This window comes from Bos indicus x Bos taurus, chromosome 5 (genome assembly GCF_003369695.1).
Source record: "Bos indicus x Bos taurus breed Angus x Brahman F1 hybrid chromosome 5, Bos_hybrid_MaternalHap_v2.0, whole genome shotgun sequence".
Lineage (NCBI taxonomy): Eukaryota > Metazoa > Chordata > Mammalia > Artiodactyla > Bovidae > Bos > Bos indicus x Bos taurus.
The window spans coordinates 56057103-56077746 of NC_040080.1; the positions used below are offsets into that span (position 1 = coordinate 56057103).

Genomic DNA, 20644 nt, shown 5'->3' on the forward strand with positions numbered 1-20644 from the left:
TGCTAATGCAGAGGGCACAGCTTCAAACCCTGGCCCAGCGAGATCCCACATGTGCAGAGCAACTAAAGCTGAGTGCCACAACTACTGAGTCCAACTGTCACACTTCTGTAACCTGTGCGCCTAGAGCCTGTGCTCTGCAACAAGAGAAGCCACAGCAATCAGAGGTCCATGCACTGCAGTGAAGAGTAGCTCCTGCTCGCCAAAATCAGAGAGAGCCCACATAAAGCAACAAAGACCCAGTACAGCCAAAAATAAATAAATAAATCTGCAAAATTTGAAGAACAGCCTCTACTAAATGCATACTGCTTTTGCACCATTGTAGAGTCAAAAAATCATTAAGTCGAACCACTGTTGAGTCAGGGACCATCCATATAATCCAAATGTAATTGTAGTGGACAGTTCTTTCACCCTGCCCAGCATCTGTCTCTTTATCTTAATTTTCCTTTGAAAAATTATCTTCTTTCACTCTAGGCTGTTAAAATCCCTGAAGCCATGGGGTAGGCACAAGATTTTAGCTAAGGTAGACAGACTGGTAGGAATTTGATTCAGGAGCCCAATGACATAAGAATTTCATCCTGAAAAATGGTATATGAGAAAAATAAACAAAAAATGGTATAGTGTTTTTATGAGTGAAATAGTACACTTCTGAAACATGGTAGTGATCAAAAACACTCGACTAAATTGGTTTATATTGTCATCTTTTCATACTAACGCCAAGTAAAAAATAAACATGATACAAACATAGATTAGTTTTTCCAACTTTAGTATATATAAATAAAAATGACAAGTTAAAAATAAAATACTTTTCTAAAAGAGAGAAATTGTATCTCCACTGGGGAAGGGAAATGATGAACACACACTGGTCAATTCTGAGTCCATCACACAAAACTATCTTCTAAGGAAACCTGAGTAGTGAGACAGTTAAGTTTGTGTTTTTGGCTATAAAGAATTAAACTTAAATTACACTCACTTTTTCATCTTTTAATGAAAGATAACTTACTCTCAGAAACAGCATAAGCATTGTTAGAATAAGACTAGCTCCTAAATGAAAATATGGGGTGAGTTACAGTTTACTTACTAACCTAGCTAAGAAACCTTTGAAAATTAGCCATGGATCAAAGTATTTACATAAGTTCAAGATGTTATCTTAGGATGAAAGCTAACACAGGTCCTTAACTTCCTTTAAAAAGAACGCTGAAAATTAAACCTTTGTCATAGTAAGTCAGAACTTTCAGAAATGTTTCTTAAATATCAAATTTCTCTTCACAGATGCTATGTCCATTTTCTTCATAATCTTCTCTTGTTACCACCATATCTTCAAAATCATCATTCTCTGATATCAATTTTCCACCTTCCCAGGCATAAGTAATAGGGCTAAAAATAAAGGTAAAATAAATGAACTCAGATGATTTTACAGAACTGAAACGCCAGAAACATTCATCAGTAACTAAAATGTGGCAATCTTTACCCAACTTGATTTAACAGAAAATCATTTCAAGTGTGAAAATAGGTATAAACTTCAGAGGAGGGGCTTCCCTGGTGGCTCAAATGGTAAAGAATCTGCCTGCAATGCAGGAGATTGGGTTCAGTCCAATCTCTTGGAGAAGAAAATCCCCTGGAGAAGGAAATAGCAACCCACTCCAGTACTCTTGCCTGGAAAATTCTGTGAACAGGGAAGCCTGGAGGGCTATATAGTCCATCAGGTTGCAAACAGTGATTAACTTTCACTTTTCACTTTCAAAGAAGTAAAGAAACTCATAAAGAAAGGAAACTTGGTTACCACTACAAATAGATCTTCCTTAATTTTTCCCTGTGCTCTGAATTTACAGATCTTCTAAGAAAAATCAAGAATACAAACAAAAGATCAAAAATGCATAAAAAGAAAAATTGGAGTATATCTGAGTCTAACTTTTATATGAGGCAAAGATATATCATCTCATCAATTCACCCTACAACTGACGAACTGCTATTATAAACTCACTTTATATATCTGGAAAATGAGGTTCAAAGAGCTTAAGACTGAAACAAGGATTCAACTTGGAGTTGTTTTCACAGTCTGTGCTTTTGCTCCTATACTTTGTTCCCTCTAATAAATGAGACATTTAGAAAACACAGTGCAGTACAGGGGAGGGGGTAATAAGAGGAAGAAAAGAAAAAAAGTAAGCACAGTGCAGGACAAACCTGTTACACGGCTGGGAAGGGCACCAAGTAAACAGAGCACATCAGACTTTCAATTTATGTACAACCAAGATTATACTGGTTACACTTTGTGTAATTCTACCATTCCTCTCCCCTAGTTCAATTTTAAATCTGAAAAATGATACAGAAAATTTCCCTTATTGTATTTACTGAATTTCCTAACCTTAAAAAAACTAAATCTGTATCTAAATCTATCTGTAAAGATGTGCAAAAAAGATCTGATGGATAAAATAAAAACTATTTCTCTTTTCATATCCATAATGTGTGTTCATGACTTGCATTTTAAAATTCAGGATAAAAAGTCAATATACTTCATAATCAAAAGAGTATATGAACATTAATGCTGATAAAAATCATTCCAACATCTAATGGTTGTTTATTCTTTTATCTAATGGCTATCAAATTAAGTGACCAGATGAGGGCCTTCTATTAACTGCTATTGATTTAAAAAAAACTCCACTTTAGCTTTAAAATAAAATTCTAAAATTAAAAATCAGGTATGTGGGGGACTTCCCTGGCAGTCCAGTGGTTAAGATTCTCTGCGATGATGCAGGGGATGGGGGTTCAATCCCTGGTTGGAAAACTAAGATCCCACGTGCCTTGCGGCCCACATCAGGTGTGTGGGGTCTTGTTTTCAACTCTGCTACAGTGGAGCAGTGAGTGGGGATTACTGGAATTTGGTGAGAACTCCTGCCTGCAATTAAAGAGAACTAAATTTTAGTCTGGCTACTGCAATTAACTTCCCTGGTGGCTCAGATGGTAAAGAGTCTGCCTGCAATGTGGGAGACCTGGGTTCGATTCCTGGGTTGGGAAGATCCCCTGGAGAAGGAAATGGCACCCCACTCCAGCATTCTTGCCTGGAAAATCCCATGGACGGAGAAGCCTGATAGGCTACAGTCCATGGGTTCGCAAAGAGTTGGACACGACTGAGGGACTTCACTTTCACTTTCAAGGCCTTTGTTAACTCACCAGCCCTTGTTTATTTAGAAAGTAAGTACACAGAACTAGACAGATCTGTAAGCCTTTCTGACAGCTCTAAAATTCTACCTTAATTATCTGCTTTTTCTCATAAATCAGGATATGGGGTACATGTGAAATAGCTTTGAATTTTTTTAAAAAAAGACTACTTAAATATAAAAGTTTATTTTAAATATTTTAAATTATTCTAAAACAACTTATCAGTTGACATAATTTATCTTATTGGTTAAATCCTCGTATTTGTATTCTTGATAGAAACTCTCAAAAAATGACAGCTCAGAGAAATCGAATAGATAATAACCTAACTGCTTTGTCTATAAAAATCTTAGGAATGAGGACTGACACAGGGAAATGATCTTCTATTAACTGAGCACCTGTTATTTACTAAACATGATGGTCAGTACTTTACATATTTCACCCCATTTTAATCCACTTAAATGTAAGGTTTGTCATTTCAATTTTTGAGAAAAGAAAAATGAGCATCCCAAAGGTGAAATAAACCTACCAACATGGTAGAAGTAGTAGGCTTTAAACTAAAGTCTGCCTGTAGACCTCTTTTATCTACAAACTAACTTCCAGGATTTGTTTCTATATAAGCCAAGACTTACTTTTCAGGCAGCACAACAGAAACATCGTAATCTGTTGGAGTGAGACATCGAACTTCCGAGTAAACTCGATCCCTAAATCCTGGGAAAAGGGAATTTCCTCCTGTCAAAACGATGTTCTTAAAAAAATGTGGCTGCATTTCTTTTAAAAGAGATAAAAAAAAGACAGAGAAAAGAGACATTAGAAAATCTGTTTACTTATCTTTCTGGAGAAACAGGGAAGTGGGCTTAGGTAAAAGCAATTAGGAATTCAAGTTACTAGTTGGGAAACCACTTTTTTTTTTAACCACCATATAAATTATAAGATGTTGTAATGAGATTATCATTTATACAAATAAATACATTAAACAGAAATATGACCTCATAAATCTTTAAAAGCAAGGCAAAAGTGAAGAGGTTGAACTACTAGCAATTTATTACATATACACATAAGCTTTATGTAAATGAGTAAAATTCTAGTACCAGACATATGAAAATTACAACTGTTCTTCCACAAAATCGAAGAAGTCTTTATGTAGGCTGAGATGGTTAGCTGGTGTAAAGATAAAAGGGAGGTCCATTTTTAACTTGAGAATTCAAGTTTCCATGTTATCTCACCGAGACACACATACTTACTGTGTAATACAAATGATAGTGAAAAATACTGTTTATATAAAATGAGAAATCAACATGAAATATTAATATGAAAATAGCTGTAAAATCGGAGAAGGCAATGGCACACCACTCCAGTACTCTTGCCTGGAAAATCCCATGGATGGAGGAGCCTGGTAGGCTTCAGCCCATGGGGTCGCTAAGAGTCGGACATGACTGAGTGACTTCACTTTCACCTTTCACTTTCATGCATTGGAGAAGGAAATGGCAACCCACTCCTGTGTTCTTGCCTGGAGAATTCCAGGGACGGGGGAGCCTGGTGGGCTGTCATCTATGGGGTCGCATAGAGTCGGACACGACTGAATCGACTTAGCAGCAGCAGCAGCAGCTGTAAAATAGCTGTATTAAAACAACTGGCTAGTTATGGCTCAGATGGTAAAAAATCTGTCTGCAATGTGGGGGACCTGGGTTTGATCCCCGGGTTGAAAAGATATACTGGAGAAGCTATATTAAGGTAATGGCATTATCTTTCTTTTTCTTCTTCTTTTTTTTTAATGAGATAAAGGGCATTGCACGTGCAAGATTTTTTACAATGCCTAAATTGTTCCTTAAGAAGAAGGGAGACATTTTCAAAGTATAAAAGTACTCCAAAACTCTAGAACATCATTTCATTAAATCATGCTTCAAGAGAACCCAGACAACTCTGTGAAGCATCATACTTTAATTTCAATAAAACTAACTTCCAAAAAAAAAAAAACCCCTAACTTCCAGTATATTAATCTAAATATAACAGAACGAATAAACCACTCTCATCAAAAACTAAAAACCATTAAATTGTTAAATTATAAATTTCTATTCTGTGCAAATTTGGCTTAAAACTTTTCTAAAAGGGATAGAGCAATTTAATACTCTTAAAGAGATGAATTACTTTAAGTTTAAATAGACCATAAATACTTATATCAAATTTATCATCTGGGACCAATAAAGAATCATTCAAGTACATTACTGGACTCAAGTCTCTGCAAATAAAGTAGCCATTTGTTCAAATTATTCAAAAAAAACAGTTGACTTCTTAGGATTCAGAGAGCTTATAATTTTTAAAAAATATCATTGTACGAAAGTCACTCAGTTGTGTCTGACTCTTTGCAACCCCATGGACTATATATATAGTCCGTGGAATTCTCTAGGCCACAATACTGGAGTGGGTAGCCTTTCCGTTCTCCAGGGGATCTTCCCAACTCAGGGATTGAACCCAGGTCTCCCGCACTGCAGGTGGATTCTTTACCAGCTGAGCAACAAGGATATCATTATTCCTCATTAATTTATTAATGTACCTTCAGGTAAGTTCTGAATTGAATAGACAATAGCTTCTGGAATTCCCATTTCTTGAATGCCTATATCAGAAGGATTGAAGAGTATTTCTGGAACAGCGAATCTCTCATTGGCCAAACGAAGAATTTGTTCCCCAGATTTGTATTTTCCACTTAACACCATCTCTTCTCTTGGCTTAAAGAAAAATAAGATGAAAAGTACGCTACATTATCTAGCTCATATAAGAAATAACATTTAGTAATCTTAATACTATGAAATACCAATATATTAACCATATTCTTGGAAGTTTCAGGAGTCTCCAAAGTTAGAAAAATGCGGTCTTCTTTCCTGTTACCTAAACCACACAATTAAGTGATTATTTACTCTTAATGCAGCTATTCCCCCAAAGATGTGCTGGCTTTATTCCACACATTTTAAAACAAAGAAAGAAAAGGATAATAGAGCAGAAGGAATTTCATAATCTATCTGTAATAGCAGAGTGAATCCACTTTCTAAAGAAGAACATACATAAATTTTTTTTATTATGCATTCAATCTCTATTCAAAAATCAGTTACCAAATGATTTAGGCAAATAAATGGACTTTATCACTGAAATTCTTCTGTTATTTATTTTCTGCTAACCCATTCAACTCTGTGAGCTGTAATTCCTGAAGGGCCCAGGAAAAAAATAATTTCCTTTTATAACATTTTACATCATTAAAATAATGGTTCCCCTCAACTGTACTAAGAATCATCAGCTCTTCTAGATGGTTAAAGACATAAACTTCATTTGACTCATATATGCATTTTTACCTGTAACTGACTATATTCAATTCCTTTACATAAATATAAAATTATTTAAAATGTATGAAGAGAAATATTAATTTGCTGTTGGACAGTAAAGTATATAAAGACTGTAACAGATTCCTCAATGTAATCAGTCATCCATTCTCTGTTCAGGTTTCAGCTTCCTCAGAGAGGCTTTTTCTGCCTCCCAAATAAAAGGTCCCTCCAGTAATCATCCTCTATTATCCTTTGTTGTCCATATTGTTCACCATCACAAATTCGCTACCCAGTATAGCATGCAAGCCAACAATGTGGAATTTTCTTTAGGCGTTTTTCATACATTATCACTCTGAATTCTCATATAACCCAGTAAGGCAGGCATATTTTCCTTTTATTAATGATCCAACTGGGCTAGGCAAGGTTATGTGACTTGCTCAAGATCATTCACCTAATAACCCCAAAACAGACAGTATTTCCTCCTACTACATTCCATAAGAGACCAGGTTCAATCCCTGGGTCAGGAAGATCTCCTGGAGGAGGGCATGGCAATCCACTCCAGTATTCTTGCCTGAAGAATCCCATGGACAGAGGAGCCTGGCAGGCTACAGTCCATGGGGTTGCAAAGAGTCGGACACAACTGAAGCAACTTAGCACGCATGCACTACACTGCTACTCCTAACCTGGATGTGAATGATTCTGATTGCTATCATTTGGAAATTTCTCATTTGAAACATTATTTTTAAATAAAAATATCCTAAAAACTACAATAAATTCACAATACTCTAGGAAGAACAAGGAAAATTACACATCATTTTTTACCCAGTTAAACTACTGCTGCACTGGCAAAGAGAAGAATGTTATTTCTTCACAGATAACGCATTCTTTATCTGAAGAATGGAAAATACTTCTTATAAATTTACAAATTCATTTAAAAATGATATTGGTTTGAGTGTACAGGATATAACTCATCTTGTCAACACTCAAAATAATTTGAGACAGATACAGATATGGAGAATTTCATTTGACAAAAAAGAAGTTTTCTAGTCCACACTCCTAATTTTACAGAAGATCAAATGACTGACCTAGGGTCAAATAACTAACTAGGGGAAAGAGCCAGAAGTAGAAATCCTTGCTGAATGTTAGCTCTGAAGTCATTGTTAATATGTAATCTGGAACTACAAGCAGTTTCTAAGAGTACAATTCCAAAATGATTTTTGTTTTAGACATAGATGAAGAAATTTAAAAGGGCTGCTAGGAGTTGCTATTTTAGTTAATGCAGGCCATGATTGATTGTACGGTCCTTATAAATTTCATTCTGGTAGCATGAAAAAAATGTTTAAAAGTGGCAACTGGTAACTATTAAGTAACTGTTAATTTTTTCAATTAAGGTCAGTAAAGCATTCATTACACTTTAGTAGGCATTCTCTTTCTGTTAAAGAATAAAACTGGAATTTCTATCAGCTGTAATCAGTAACAATATTACAGACCTCATCATTATTACTGTCGTCAACACTAGAAAATCAAGGTTGTAACTTTTTCCTGAGTATTTAAACATATTCTTGAATCGACAATCAAGGTCTAAGTTTTAACAACATTCTAAGTATAAAGACTCTGGAACAAATTCTCTTTTATTTTATACGGTATGGCTTTTCTAATTTCAAACATATTTTATCAGTTTTCATCAAAGATTTTGATTTTCAGGCAATAATGAAAAAAAGTTAATCAAGTATTAAATTTACAAAGATACATTTTAGGAGTAATCCTAACATATACAGAATATAGTCATTTCCAAACCTTAAAAATTATTACGATGTACACAATTTAACATGTAGTGAAATATACATTTTAATATTAATTGGCAAAGTAGAAATTAAACTGTTATTTTTTAAACAGACATTTGAGGTAACATTCCATCATCTGGTAAAAGTCCAGTCCAACTATGTCCACTCAATTGATATTAAAGTGTACATGTAACAAGGAGTCCATGGAAGTGCAGTCATACCAAGATTCTGATCACAAGGCCAAAAGTCAATAAAAGAGCAGCAAACAGTACAATGTGGCTTTTGCCTTTTTCCTCTGATGAGAAGCAATACAACAGTCAATTGATGGAACCAACACACCTCTACTAGCTTGCTATGTACGCTGCAGTGCCGAGAAATCAAGGCTTATGATTTAGGAAGGAAACTGGCAGAGTTCAGCAGATAATGTCCAATAAACTGGTAAGCTGTCATTTGTAGGGCAGGAGAGAACTTCGTTTTACAGAAGAGAAAGATTTCCAAGCCTAGCTAATAGTCCAATCACCTGGAAGAGACTTTTTTCTCTTTTAGAGTTTAAGTTTCCGAACTTAGATACTAAATATTTCCAGGTACAGGAACAAAGAACATGGATATCAATTGTTCTTCAAGTGGCCCAGGTGATTTTCAGTCAGGTTTAGAGACATAGGGTCCATTGTTCAGGGTCCATCCTGGTAGAAATATCGATTACTTTATCATCTTAAGTTCAGAGTGCTGTAAATTCTCTATAAGGTGTTTATCACTGGACTGCTTTAAACAGCTATAGTTGTATGAGGATGATCAAACATGCCTGATGAGAAAGAGGCCTGCTATCTATATGTTTGGGGCAGTTTTCCTTGTCTTATAAAGAATAAATACATCTTCCATATTCTTTGTGGGATTCAGGCTTCCAGTTCCTCTTCCCAGTTCATGTCCAGATAACTAGATTTCATAATCTGTCATAATTCTCACTTCTTAAAGTCAGCCTCGGTCCTTCCACAAGGATCTATTTCTAAGGACATTATAGGATGATACTGATTTTATAAGGACTTGGGTAGCCTTCTATGAATTCTGATTTGTATTTCACCTTAAAAATCTGGCCAAAAAAATTTTTTTTTAAATTTCAGGCATAAAAATAAGTATAAAAATTGTATAATTTTTATATGTATCCATCAGTCAGTTTAACTTAACTTCACAGTTAACACTCCCATTTTAAATGTGGTGTTATCATTCACACACACAGTTTTTATACTTTTACTTCATTTTTATAAATGCCCACATATAAAGAATTATTCTACATATCCTGAAATGGTATATAGTCTTCTAAACAGAAATACATTTCTGAGATTTATCCATGATGATCACATACCTCTTATTATACTTTTACTGCTTATTTTATAACATGAGGATCTTCCCTGGTGGCTCAGACGGTAAAGTGTCTGCCTACAATGCCTACCATGTGGGAGACCCAGGTTCAATCCCTGGGTCGGGAAGATCTCCTGGAGAAGGAAATGGCAAACAACTCCAGTATTCTTGCCTGGAAAATCCCATGGATGGTGGAACCTGGTAGGCTACATACAGTCCATGGGGTCGCAGAGTCGGACACGACTGAGTGACTTCTTCACACTTTCACTTATAATATGAATAAATAAAAATGTATTCTTCTTCCATTAGTGAGTATTTAGGCTCTTTCCAATTTTTCACTCAATGTATACTGCAATGAATATTACCATAAATGTCTCGTGAAAATATTTCTGCGTGCTTAGGTTTCTGACCAAAGACTTTTAACTTCTAAAAGTCCTCACCAAACCAGTAACTGTAAGGGCAAACTTCACATTTACCCAAACATAAAACTGAGCTGATCAAAGATAGGGAGAGATTATATTGTTTTGACATCCAAGATAAACCCTACTCAACATTTTCAAAGTGCACTGGATTTTGACCTTTTCAACTACAATCTGATACCACAGCCCTGGGTCTGCTGTGTCAATAACATTCACAACAGGCAAATAATCTACTTTTAACTGGACTTACACTAATTCTTAAGAAAACAGAAATGGGTAAACCATAATATAGGTAAAGTTAGTTTATCTCCAAATTTGTCCCATAAGCTATCACAGTGGATAGTTCTTTTTCTAAATAAATTTAATACAAATATTAATTAATCATTCATACTCTGGTGTCTACAGAAATGGCCAACAGGCAAGAAGGCTATCATCAACAACTCTGACATTCCATCAAACCTCAGTGGTCGCTTGAAGAAAAACTTAAAAATTACCTTACATTATAGATATAGAAAACAAACTTATGGTTATCAAAAGAGAAAGGTGGGGAGAAGGATAAATTAGGACATTGGAATTAACATACACTTCTACAGGTGGCTCAGATGGTCAAGAATCCACCTGCAATGTAAGATTCAGGTTCAATCCCTGGGTCAGGAAGATCCCCTGGAGAAGGGAACGGCTATCCACTCCAATACTCTTCCCTAGAAAATTCCATGAACAGAGGAGCCTGGCGGGCTACAGTCCATGGAGTTACTACGGGCTTCCCTGGTGGCTTAGACAGTATACAGTTTGCCTGCAACGCAGGACACTCGGGTTCAATCACGGGGTCAGGGAAATCCCTTGGAAAAGGGAATGGCTACCCATCCAAGTAGTCTTGCCTGGAGAATCCCAAGGACAGAGGAATCTAGGAGGCTACAGTCCTGGGGTCGCAAAGAGTTGGACATAAATGAAGCAACTAAGTATACATCCATGCACAATATATATAAAATAAATAATAAGAACCTACTGTATAGCACAGGGAACTCTACTTTATATTCTGTAATAACAGAGAGCAAACACTTAAAAAGAATAATGTATAACTGAATCACTTATTAAACACCTGAAACGAATACATTATAAATTAACTTCATGCTAATACAAAATTTTTTTAAAAATTACCTTACAAAAGCCCTTTTTAATTGTACTAAAGTCAGGCAAAACATAGTCTACCATTACTGTATTTTCTTCTCCTTTCAACCTGGAAAACAAAATAGAGACTTATGAAGTATTTTAACTATGCTTAACATTAAAGAATCAACTTTCCAATTCTTAGGCTACCGTTATACATACTTGGCAATATCCATGTCTCTATAAAAATCCTGAGACACATAGCATACATCTTCTTTCACTTGATTAATCACATGTGTTTCATCCATAACGTGTAACTGCCTAAACAGAAATAAAAATGGTAATGTGAAATGAAAAAAATTTACATGCAACTTATCATTGAAAGTATTTTTTTGGAATTAAATGTCCAGGTAACTGATCTTTAAAAAGTATTAAATTTTTGAATGTGTAAAATATTTTTAACTTTATGGAATACCCATTCCATTATCTTATTTAAGTTGTGCTTAGTCACTCAGTCATGTCTAACTCTTTGCAATCCCATGGACAGTAGCCCACCGATCTCCTCTGTCCATGGGTATTCTCCAGGCAAGAATACTGGAGTGGGTTGCTATGCCCTCCTTGGGAGGTGATTAAGTACACTAATTCTAATCTTTTAATAGTGGACAGTCAACTAATACCAGCTAATCCAGAAACGTATCTATCTATATATTTTTCTTTGGGGCAGGGGGAGTATGGTTGCTTTACAATGTTGTGTTAGTTTCTGTTATATAACAAAGTGAACCAGCTATATGTATACATATAGACCCTCCCTCCTGGACCTCCCTCCCACACCCACCCCAACATCCTGTCCCTCTAGGTCATTACAGAGCACTGAGCTGAGCTCCCTGTACTATAAAGTATTCCTACTAGCTATTGTTTTATACATGGCAGTGCACACTATTAAGGCTTTTAGAGATTAAAAAAGGATAAAAGATAAATAAAGTTCAAGTATTGTACTGTGTATGGAGAACTGACAAGAGAAGTGGAAAAGGGAAGCAGAGATTTATTTTCTTTTTAGACCCTTATATCCTTACATGCACTGTAAAATGTTTTACAAGGTATACGTACATTTGCAATTTTAAAATATTATTAATGTATTAAACTCCCGAGAAATTGGAAGTGTCTTTTTTGTGGACACTACCATTTCATATGTCAGAAAGCTTTTTAACTTAAACATCATTGGTATTTACTGAATTGGTCAAAAAGTTCATGTAAGTTCTTGCTGGAGAGGCTATGGAGAAAAGGGAACCCTCTTACACTATTGGTGGGAAGGCAAACTAGTACAGCCACTATGGAGAACAGTGTGGAGATTCCTTAAAAAACTGGAAATAGAACTGCCTTATGATCCAGCAATCCCACTGCTGGGCATACACACTGAGGAAAGCAGAATTGAAAGAGATACATGTACCCCAATGTTCATCGCAGCACTGTTTACAATAGCCAGAACATGGAAGCAACCTAAATGTCCATCAGCAGATGAATGGATAAGAAAGCTGTGGTATATATACACAATAGAGTATTACTCAGCCATTAAAAAGAATACACTTGAATTAGTTCTAATGAAGTGAATGAAACTGGAGCCTATTATACAGAGTGAAGGAAGCCAGAAAGAAAAACACCAATATAGTATACTAACGCATATATATGGAATTTAGAAAGATGGTAACAATAACCCTGTATACGAGACAGCCAAAGAGACACTGATGTATAGAACAGTCTTTTGGACTCTGTGGGAGACGGAGAGGGTGGGATGATTTGGGAGAATGGCATTGAAATACGTATAATATCATATATGAAATGAGTTGCCAGTCCAGGTTCGATGCACAGTACTGGATGCTTGGGGCTGGTGCACTGGGACGACCCAGAGGGATGGTATGGGGAGGGAAGAGGGAGGAGGGAGGAGGGTTCAGGATGGGGAACACATGTATACCTGTGGAGGACTCATTTCGATATTTGGCAAAACCAATACAATATTGTAAAGTTAAAAAAAAAAAAAAAGTTCATGTAAGTTCTTCCATAAGGTGTTACAGAAAAACCCAAATGAACTTTTTGGCCAACCTAGTATCTATGTAATACAGTCTTTAAAGCAATAATTCAGAACTGTCACCTGAAATTAGAACTAAAGGCAAGGAATAATTTTAAATTACTTTAAAAATTTCACCCCCAGCATCTCATCTTCCCATAGAATCAAAGCTAAGTATTACCTGTAAGATATGATTTCTTTTAGATGATTGGTTAGGAGTTTTCCTCCCACATTTATCCTAAAAAGGAAGAATTCAAATTTAGTTCAGTTTATCACAAATTTCATCCAGTTTTATTATAAGAAATAAGATGAAAATGGAATGCAACTCACCGAATAATTGCTTCTTTTTTCTTCTTACTTCTACAGTAAGGAACTATATGTGTAAAGGAATATCCACTATCTACAATGATACAGCATAACTCGGAAGGATTATCTCGGAAATACCTGTGTGCGCTGAGAGCCCCAGCTATTAAGAAAACAAAAGATAAAGAAAAAATAAACACACTGAATAAAAGTACAACTAATTTAAAACAAGAAGTAAAGAAAAGCAGCAAACTAAAGCAAACAGAAAGACAGAAATTTTCCTTTGTAAAAAAAAAAAGTTAATCTAAAATAACATTACTAATTCTGTCAGATATTTAAACATGAAAACATGATATTTTTGTGGAAAATGATAAAAACTTTGTGATCAACTTTGAAGGTAAATATTTACTTCACAACTTATAGTAATTATTTTAATAGCAAATAATTTTGCTGAGCATTTATTACATGCTGGGCACTATTCTAAACTCCATGAGTATATATGTTTTAATCCTCACAACAATACCATTTTTACAGATGTAGAAACTGAAGCAGAGACGTTAATAATGTGCCCAAGGTCACATGATTAGAAAATAACAGAGCCAGGAATCAAACGTAAGCAGTATGACTCTACAGCGGTTTTTCTCAACTTCAGCACTACTGACATTGTGGGTCAGATACTTGCCCAGCGTTGGGGGCTTTACTGTGCACTGTTTAGCAGCATCTTGGTCCTCTACACATTAGATGCAAGAAGCACCGTCCCAGTTGTGACAATGAAAAATGTCTCCAGACATTGTTAAATATCCCCAGGAGCAATATCACTCTTGGTTGAGAACGCTGTTCTAGAGATTATGTTCCTAACCATTACAGTATATTGTTGTTTATACAGACTTAAATGCTACATGCTAAATAGGTGAATACTTTATTTGTACAGTCATTTAATTCTAGCCTTTAAAAAACTAACTTCTAGATGGTATTTATAGATTGTTTTTCCTCATATTGGCAGTCTGAGCTATTAACATTATTTCAAACAATAATAAGAATAGCAAACACATCAGTGATAGAAAAGACAACTATCTCAGAAAAAATAAACTTTCAGAGATTAGAAATACGTTGCTAGTTAACTTCATTAGGGAGAAATACCATATTAAAAAGATACAGCAAGAGAAGTCAGACTAATAAGCTCAAGGGCTTCATCTAGTTTTAAATTTCATCAAATCTAAAAGAATGTCACTCAATAGTCTTGGATTTAAAGTATTTATTCATATTCACACAACTCAATTTCAATCAGAACTTTAACTCACCATTTACTCTTAATACTGCTTGAAACTGGTATTCTTCAAATAAGATTTCATTCATTGATTCTTGAATTGAAGTGAAGTTAAAATATGGTTCTGTGATAATAATATTAGTGTCTAAAAAGTCAACCTATAAGAGGAAAAAAATTCCCAGTTTTGTAGCTTTATAGTTATAATTGTAAACATCTGCTTTATGTACATAAATCTATTTAATTCTCACAATAGCCCTAGTAGACATGTCTTAATATTATCCCCTTTTGAAAGGTGAGCAAACTGAGACACAGAAGAGCTGAGTGAGTTACCGAGGGTCATATAACTAATGACAAACTTAGGACTGAACTTGGGAAGTCTGGTTACAGCATTCATGGTCTTCGACTATTATTTAACTCTCTTAATGGTAGCACTGATAAAATGGTACCATCAAATTGTTTAAAGATAATTATGCAAAAGTAATGAATGATACAACTACAAGCACTGGAACTGGTATTTTGTTTTTAAAAGTTAAAAGGTATAAAATAAAAGGTAAAAGGTGAGAAGCTTTGGGATATTTAATGTTTACACAATTCTCTCCTACATACTCTTAAAGAAGCATTAAAATTTGAACATTCTCTCAGGATACCTAAAGTCACACTAAAGATATTAAGAGCACAAAATTCTAACATTGCATCATTCACACATTCAGATATATGAGCAAAATAATTTTATTGTGAAAATGAGACTATAAAGTGGTCTAAGAATAGTAGATATCTAAGTAAAATTTTAATCTTAAGTTTCATATAGATTAGCTCTTCTCAACCTCAAATTCTACTTCACAATAGAAATTCTATGCACTTGCACTTATTTAGAAAATCAAAGCTAAGCACGGTAGGTTAAGTGACTTAAATACTGTAAGAAATATTCAAAAATTTATAAATCTTAAAATATAACTTCTAATTTTTCACTTGAATGAGACATGGAAATAGAAATTTGAATACATACTCCAACTTGTTACCTGATACATTTCTTTTCCAAAAAGGTAATCCCAAACTTGTCTTTGAACATCCCAATTCACCAAGTAGCCCTAAAAAATTTGTTTTATGAATTAACTATCAAAAATATTTGTAGAATTAAAAAAAAATCAGATCAATACATTATAAATCACTGATTACTATCTCTTAATTACTCTCTCTTTACCAGTCTAATACTAGTTGAATCTCAAAGCTATTACATTGGTATGTTTTTCTTCTTTTAAAAATTCAAAACATTACAAATTAACAATAACCAAAACATCAAAGGGCTCAAAAGACACATCAATATGTAGGGATGCCCCTCTATATTTATTTTCTTTAATGTTTGTATTTCATTTAGCTTTAACATAAACAAGTAAAATTCAGTACCCACAATCAGTAACTAAATTATGGTCATTTATTTTTATTTATTGAAGTATAGTTGATTCTTTTTCATAGAGGTATAATTATTCATGGCTATTTTTTAACATGACAATTTAAATTCAATTTTTGGTTTTAATAAGCTCTTAATTCAACTTTAAATAACGCTTTCTCAGAGATCTAAAAATATTTTCAAACACACAAAATCTTACAATACATTTCAAATTATCTTTAAATGTAGGTCCTTAATGCTAGAAATGTCATAGAGTTGGATTACCTTTTGAAAAGGAAGAATATAAAAGAGTCCAGAAGGGTCCTTTATTTCATCTATCTGGTTAGCAGTAAAAGTTTTAAGACGTGCTGTTTTTGATCTGAACTGACAGTTTGGAATAACTCTACAAAGAAACAAATAATGTAATTATTCCCTAAATACTTAGTTCTTAAAAATATAATTACATAACAACCACTTTTACTTTCTAAAAGAAAGAACATGAAAATTTCCGAACCAGTGTTTCTCATTCTGTCTTCAAAATATTTAAAAATGACTTTTTTTTTTAAATGTTCTACCACATACCAGGGCTTCCCTGATAGCTCAGTTGGTAAAAAATCTGCCTGCAATGCAGGAGACTCCTGTTCCCATTCCTCCATCAGAAAGATCCGCTGGAGAAGAGATAGGCTACCCACTCCAGTATTCTTGGGCTTTCCTTGTGGCTCAGCAGGTAGAGCACCTGCCTGCAATGCAGGAGACCTGGGTTGGATCCCTGGGTTGGGAAGATCCCCTGGAGAAAAGAACAGCTACCCACTCCAGTATTCTGGCCTGGAGAATTCCATGGATTGTATAGTCCATGGGGAGGCAAAGAGTCAGACAGAAATGAGGGACTTTCACTTTCACCATATATCAGGTTCTGCACTGGACCCATTATCTTCCTCAAATAATCCTCAAGCTATTATTACAGGTGGGCATTGATTCGGCCACTGCACACAGGTGAAGAGGGGCTGAAGTAAAGTTAAAGTTAAAGTTTCTGGAAAAAACTCTTAATACCATTCTAGTTTAAAAAAAAAAAAGCAAGTTCAAAAATCTGACCATAAAACTAAGTTTCCATGGAGTCAAAGATCTTCAGTTGCAAGATACTATAGGGTACAGAAGTAGGAGGTAGTTTTAAATATAGTTGCTGCCCACAATGAGCTTACAATCTGGTTAGGAAGACAAACTAGAGCCATTATCCATCATACATATCTACACATATATGTATGTATGCGTCTGTGTGCGCATATATATATATATATATATATAGAAAGAGAGAGAGAGAGAGAGGGATAGAGAGAAAGTGAGGAGGAGCAGAATTTGCCACCCTCAAATATGCCACTATGGCCTGATGATTACTTTGCACTAAAGGCAATCAAAATCCTTGCATTAATTGAGATAATACAGTGAAAGTGTATAATCTTTCAGGACATGATTTTTAAACCCTGCATTGTAGTCAATCTTATGGCTATAATATTATTTTAGTCAATGTACTATCCTTGATTATTAGCTTCCTTCTTCCCCCACCCCTTTTGTCACTATACTGAGGCTCCTTGGCCCACGGGACTTTCCAGGCAAGAGTACTGCAGTGGATTGCCATTTCCTTCTCCAGGGGACCTTCCTGACCCAGGGATCCAACCCAGGTCTCCCTCATTGCAGGCAGATGCTTTAATGTCTGAGCCCCAGAGAAGTCTGAGTATTCTGCACCTACTTTTATCAAGACTTTTAAATTAGTCCTTAAGTAAATGATAAGAGACTTGCTGTTAAAAGGTAAGTACAATAATACACACTGCAGAAATAGACTGCGACATTTTACATTTTTACTCAGTTTAAAAAAAAAAAAGCAAAGGAGAAGTAAAAAAAGTCCCCGGGTCCCCTGTGAATACGCTACAGGAAAAGCGAGTCTTTAAATTTGCTTAGTCTTTACTCAAACGTAGTTTATGAATGCCAGTGTATTGTTTGTTTCAGTTCAGTTCAGTCGCTGAGCCGAGTCTGACTCTTTGCGGCCCTGTGAATCGCAGCACGCCAGGCCTCCCTCTCCATCACCAACTCCTGGACTTTACCCAAATTCATGTCCATCAAGTCGGTGATGCCATCCAGCCACCTCATCCTCTGTCGTCCCCTTCTCCTCCTGCCCCCAAACCCTTCCTGCATCAGAGTTTTTTCCAACGAGTCAACTCTTTACACGAGGTGGCCAAAGAATTGGAGTTTCAGCTTCAGCATCAGTCCTCCAATGAACACCCGGGAATGATCTCCCTTAGGATGGACTTGCAGTCCAAGGGACTCTCAGGAGTCTTCTCCAACACCACAGTTCAAAAGCATCAATTCTTCGGCGCTCAGCTTTCTTCACAGTCCAACTCTCACATCCATACACGACCACTGCAAAAACCATAGCCTTGACTAGACAGACCTTTGTTGGCAAAGTAATATCTCTGCTTTTCAATATGCCATCTTGGTTGGTCACAACGTTCCTTCTAAGGAGTAAGCGTCTTTTAATTTCATGGCTGCAATCACCATCTGCACTGATTTTGGAGCTCCAAAAAATAAAGTCTGACACTGTTTCCACTGTTTCCCCATCTATCTGACATGAAGTGATGGGACCAGATGCCATGATTTTCGTTTTCTGAATGTTGAGCTTTAAGCCAACTTTTTCACTCTCCTCTTTCACTTTCATCAAGAGGCTTTTTAGTTCCTCTTCACTTTCTGCCATACGGGTGGTGTCATCTGCATATCTGTGGTTATTGATATTTCTCCCAGCAATCCTGATTCCAGCTTGTGCTTCTTCCAGCCCGGGGTTTCTCATGATGTACTCTGCATATAAGTTAAATAAACAGGGTGACAATATACAGCCTTGACGTACTCCTTTTCCTATTTGGAACCAGTCTGTTGCTCCATGTCCAGTTCTAACTGTTGCTTCCTGACCTGCATACAAGGTTTCTCAAGAGGCAGGTCAGGTGGTCTGGTATTCCCATCTCTTTCAGAATTTTCCACAGTTTATCGTGGTCCACACAGTCAAAGGCTTTGGCATAGTTAATAAAGCAGAAATAGATGTTTTTCTGGAACTCTCTTGCTCTTTCGATGATCCAGCACATGTTGGCAATTTGATCTCTGGTTCTTCTGCCTTTTCTAAAACCAGCTTGAACATCTGGAAGTTCACAGTTCACGTACTGCTGAAGCCTGGCTTGGAGAATTTTGAGCATCACTTTACTAGCGTGTGAGATGAGTGCAATTGTGCGGTAGTTTGAGCATTCTTTGGCATTGCCTTTCTTTGGGATTGGAATTAAAACTGACCTTTCCAGTCCTGTGGCCACTGCTGAGTTTTCCAAATTTGCTGGCATATTGAGTGCAGCACTTTCACAGCATCATCTTTCAGGATTTGAACTAGCTCAACTGGAATTCCATCACCTCCACTAGCTTTGTTCGTAGTGATGCTTTGTTTAAATGAGTCTAAATCAACCAAGCCAGTCAGAGAGCACTTAGAAGGGCTTGAATACAAAGCCTTCAAAGTCTTCAGTCACTGACACAGTGGTTTTTACACCTGGGGTGGGGGCGGAGGGCATTAAACCCGTGGAGGATTTGACGGAAGCCATAACTGCTTCCCAGCAAAAATGCATATACACGCAAAATGTTGCCCGCGATTCCTGACGGCTCAGAAACCTTGTGTACAGGTCCCTCATTCGGGAACCTCCTTCTTAGAAGCCTACTTTGCTATTTCCTGTTACGAAACTAAACACACATCCCACTTCCGGGCCACAAATTCCAAAATTAGTAACCCAAGCCCCACTTCAAAGCTTCCCGGCTACCCAGTTCCAAGCCGAGCATCCCTCAAACAGAGTATGAGCTGCGCGGCGGCGTTTCCAGTTTACAGAGGTCCCAAAATGAAGCGTAGCACGTGTAACTACTAAGCATATATGCTTTGTCCCTCGCGGGCAGCGAACACTTACGAGACAGTTTCATGGCTGTAACCGATTTTGGCGTTGTAAGCTCCGTTATCCAGCACTAACGTCGTCATCTCAGCGTAAACCAAGTCTCCGCAGCCTTCTTTTCCGACCCCTCTGCTCACGCTTTTCCCAGCACTCTGTTGTTACTGCTTCCGGCACTCTATGGTTGCATCCACGGAGCACACGGGCGCTTCCGGTCTCCCTTAGCAACCGAGGACGCCGGAAACCAGAGCTTGCACAGCCGCCCTACCTGCTCGCAAGAGTCATGCCGTACTTCCTTCCTATCCTACCGTTTTTACTTCTTGGCCAGATCCAATAAGAGAGAAAATGCTAAAGTTTTTTTTTCTTTCAATGCGTGATTGTTCTTTACTTTTGTAGATTTGAGTTGCTTTTGGAAGTTTCTTATAACGCCTGTAACGAACCATCTCTGTGGGAGGGTTGGGAGGAAAGGTTGTGTGTTCGAATAGTATTATTCAGTGACGTCTTTTGAAGAATACATTGCAAACCCGTACGCAGCA

At 36.4% G+C, this 20644-nt stretch overlaps 1 protein-coding gene across 2 annotated transcripts; it reads right to left on the bottom strand.

Moving 5' to 3' along the window:
* Positions 1-742: 742 nt before the first annotated feature.
* Positions 743-20290, bottom strand: ACTR6 (ARP6 actin related protein 6 homolog). 2 transcript variants are annotated; one of them, XM_027542050.1, is made up of 11 exons: positions 20130-20290; positions 16438-16555; positions 15785-15853; positions 14800-14923; positions 13526-13661; positions 13377-13433; positions 11356-11454; positions 11185-11263; positions 5708-5879; positions 3786-3924; positions 743-1374 (listed from the first exon to the last, which is right to left on the bottom strand). In XM_027542050.1, the coding sequence occupies exons 1-11, from the start codon at positions 20195-20197 to the stop codon at positions 1245-1247; spliced, it is 1191 nt and encodes a 396-aa protein (XP_027397851.1). In that variant the 5' UTR covers positions 20198-20290; the 3' UTR covers positions 743-1244. The 2 variants fall into 2 exon arrangements, with proteins under 2 accessions (XP_027397851.1, XP_027397852.1); XM_027542051.1 differs by lacking the exon at positions 15785-15853.
* Between the last annotated feature and the right edge of the window lie 354 nt (positions 20291-20644).

Excerpts from the sequence above, each read along its gene's own strand:
- ACTR6 (XM_027542050.1), bottom strand. The coding sequence starts at position 20,197 with ATGACGACGTTAGTGCTGGATAACGGAGCTTACAACGCCAAAATCGGT. Across the intron at positions 14,924-15,784 it reads TTGGAAAAGAAATGTATCAG|GTTGACTTTTTAGACACTAA; the intron begins GTAACAAGTTGG and ends TTCCTCTTATAG. Across the intron at positions 1,375-3,785 it reads TCTGTTGTGCTGCCTGAAAA|CCCTATTACTTATGCCTGGG; the intron begins GTAAGTCTTGGC and ends CTTTATTTTTAG.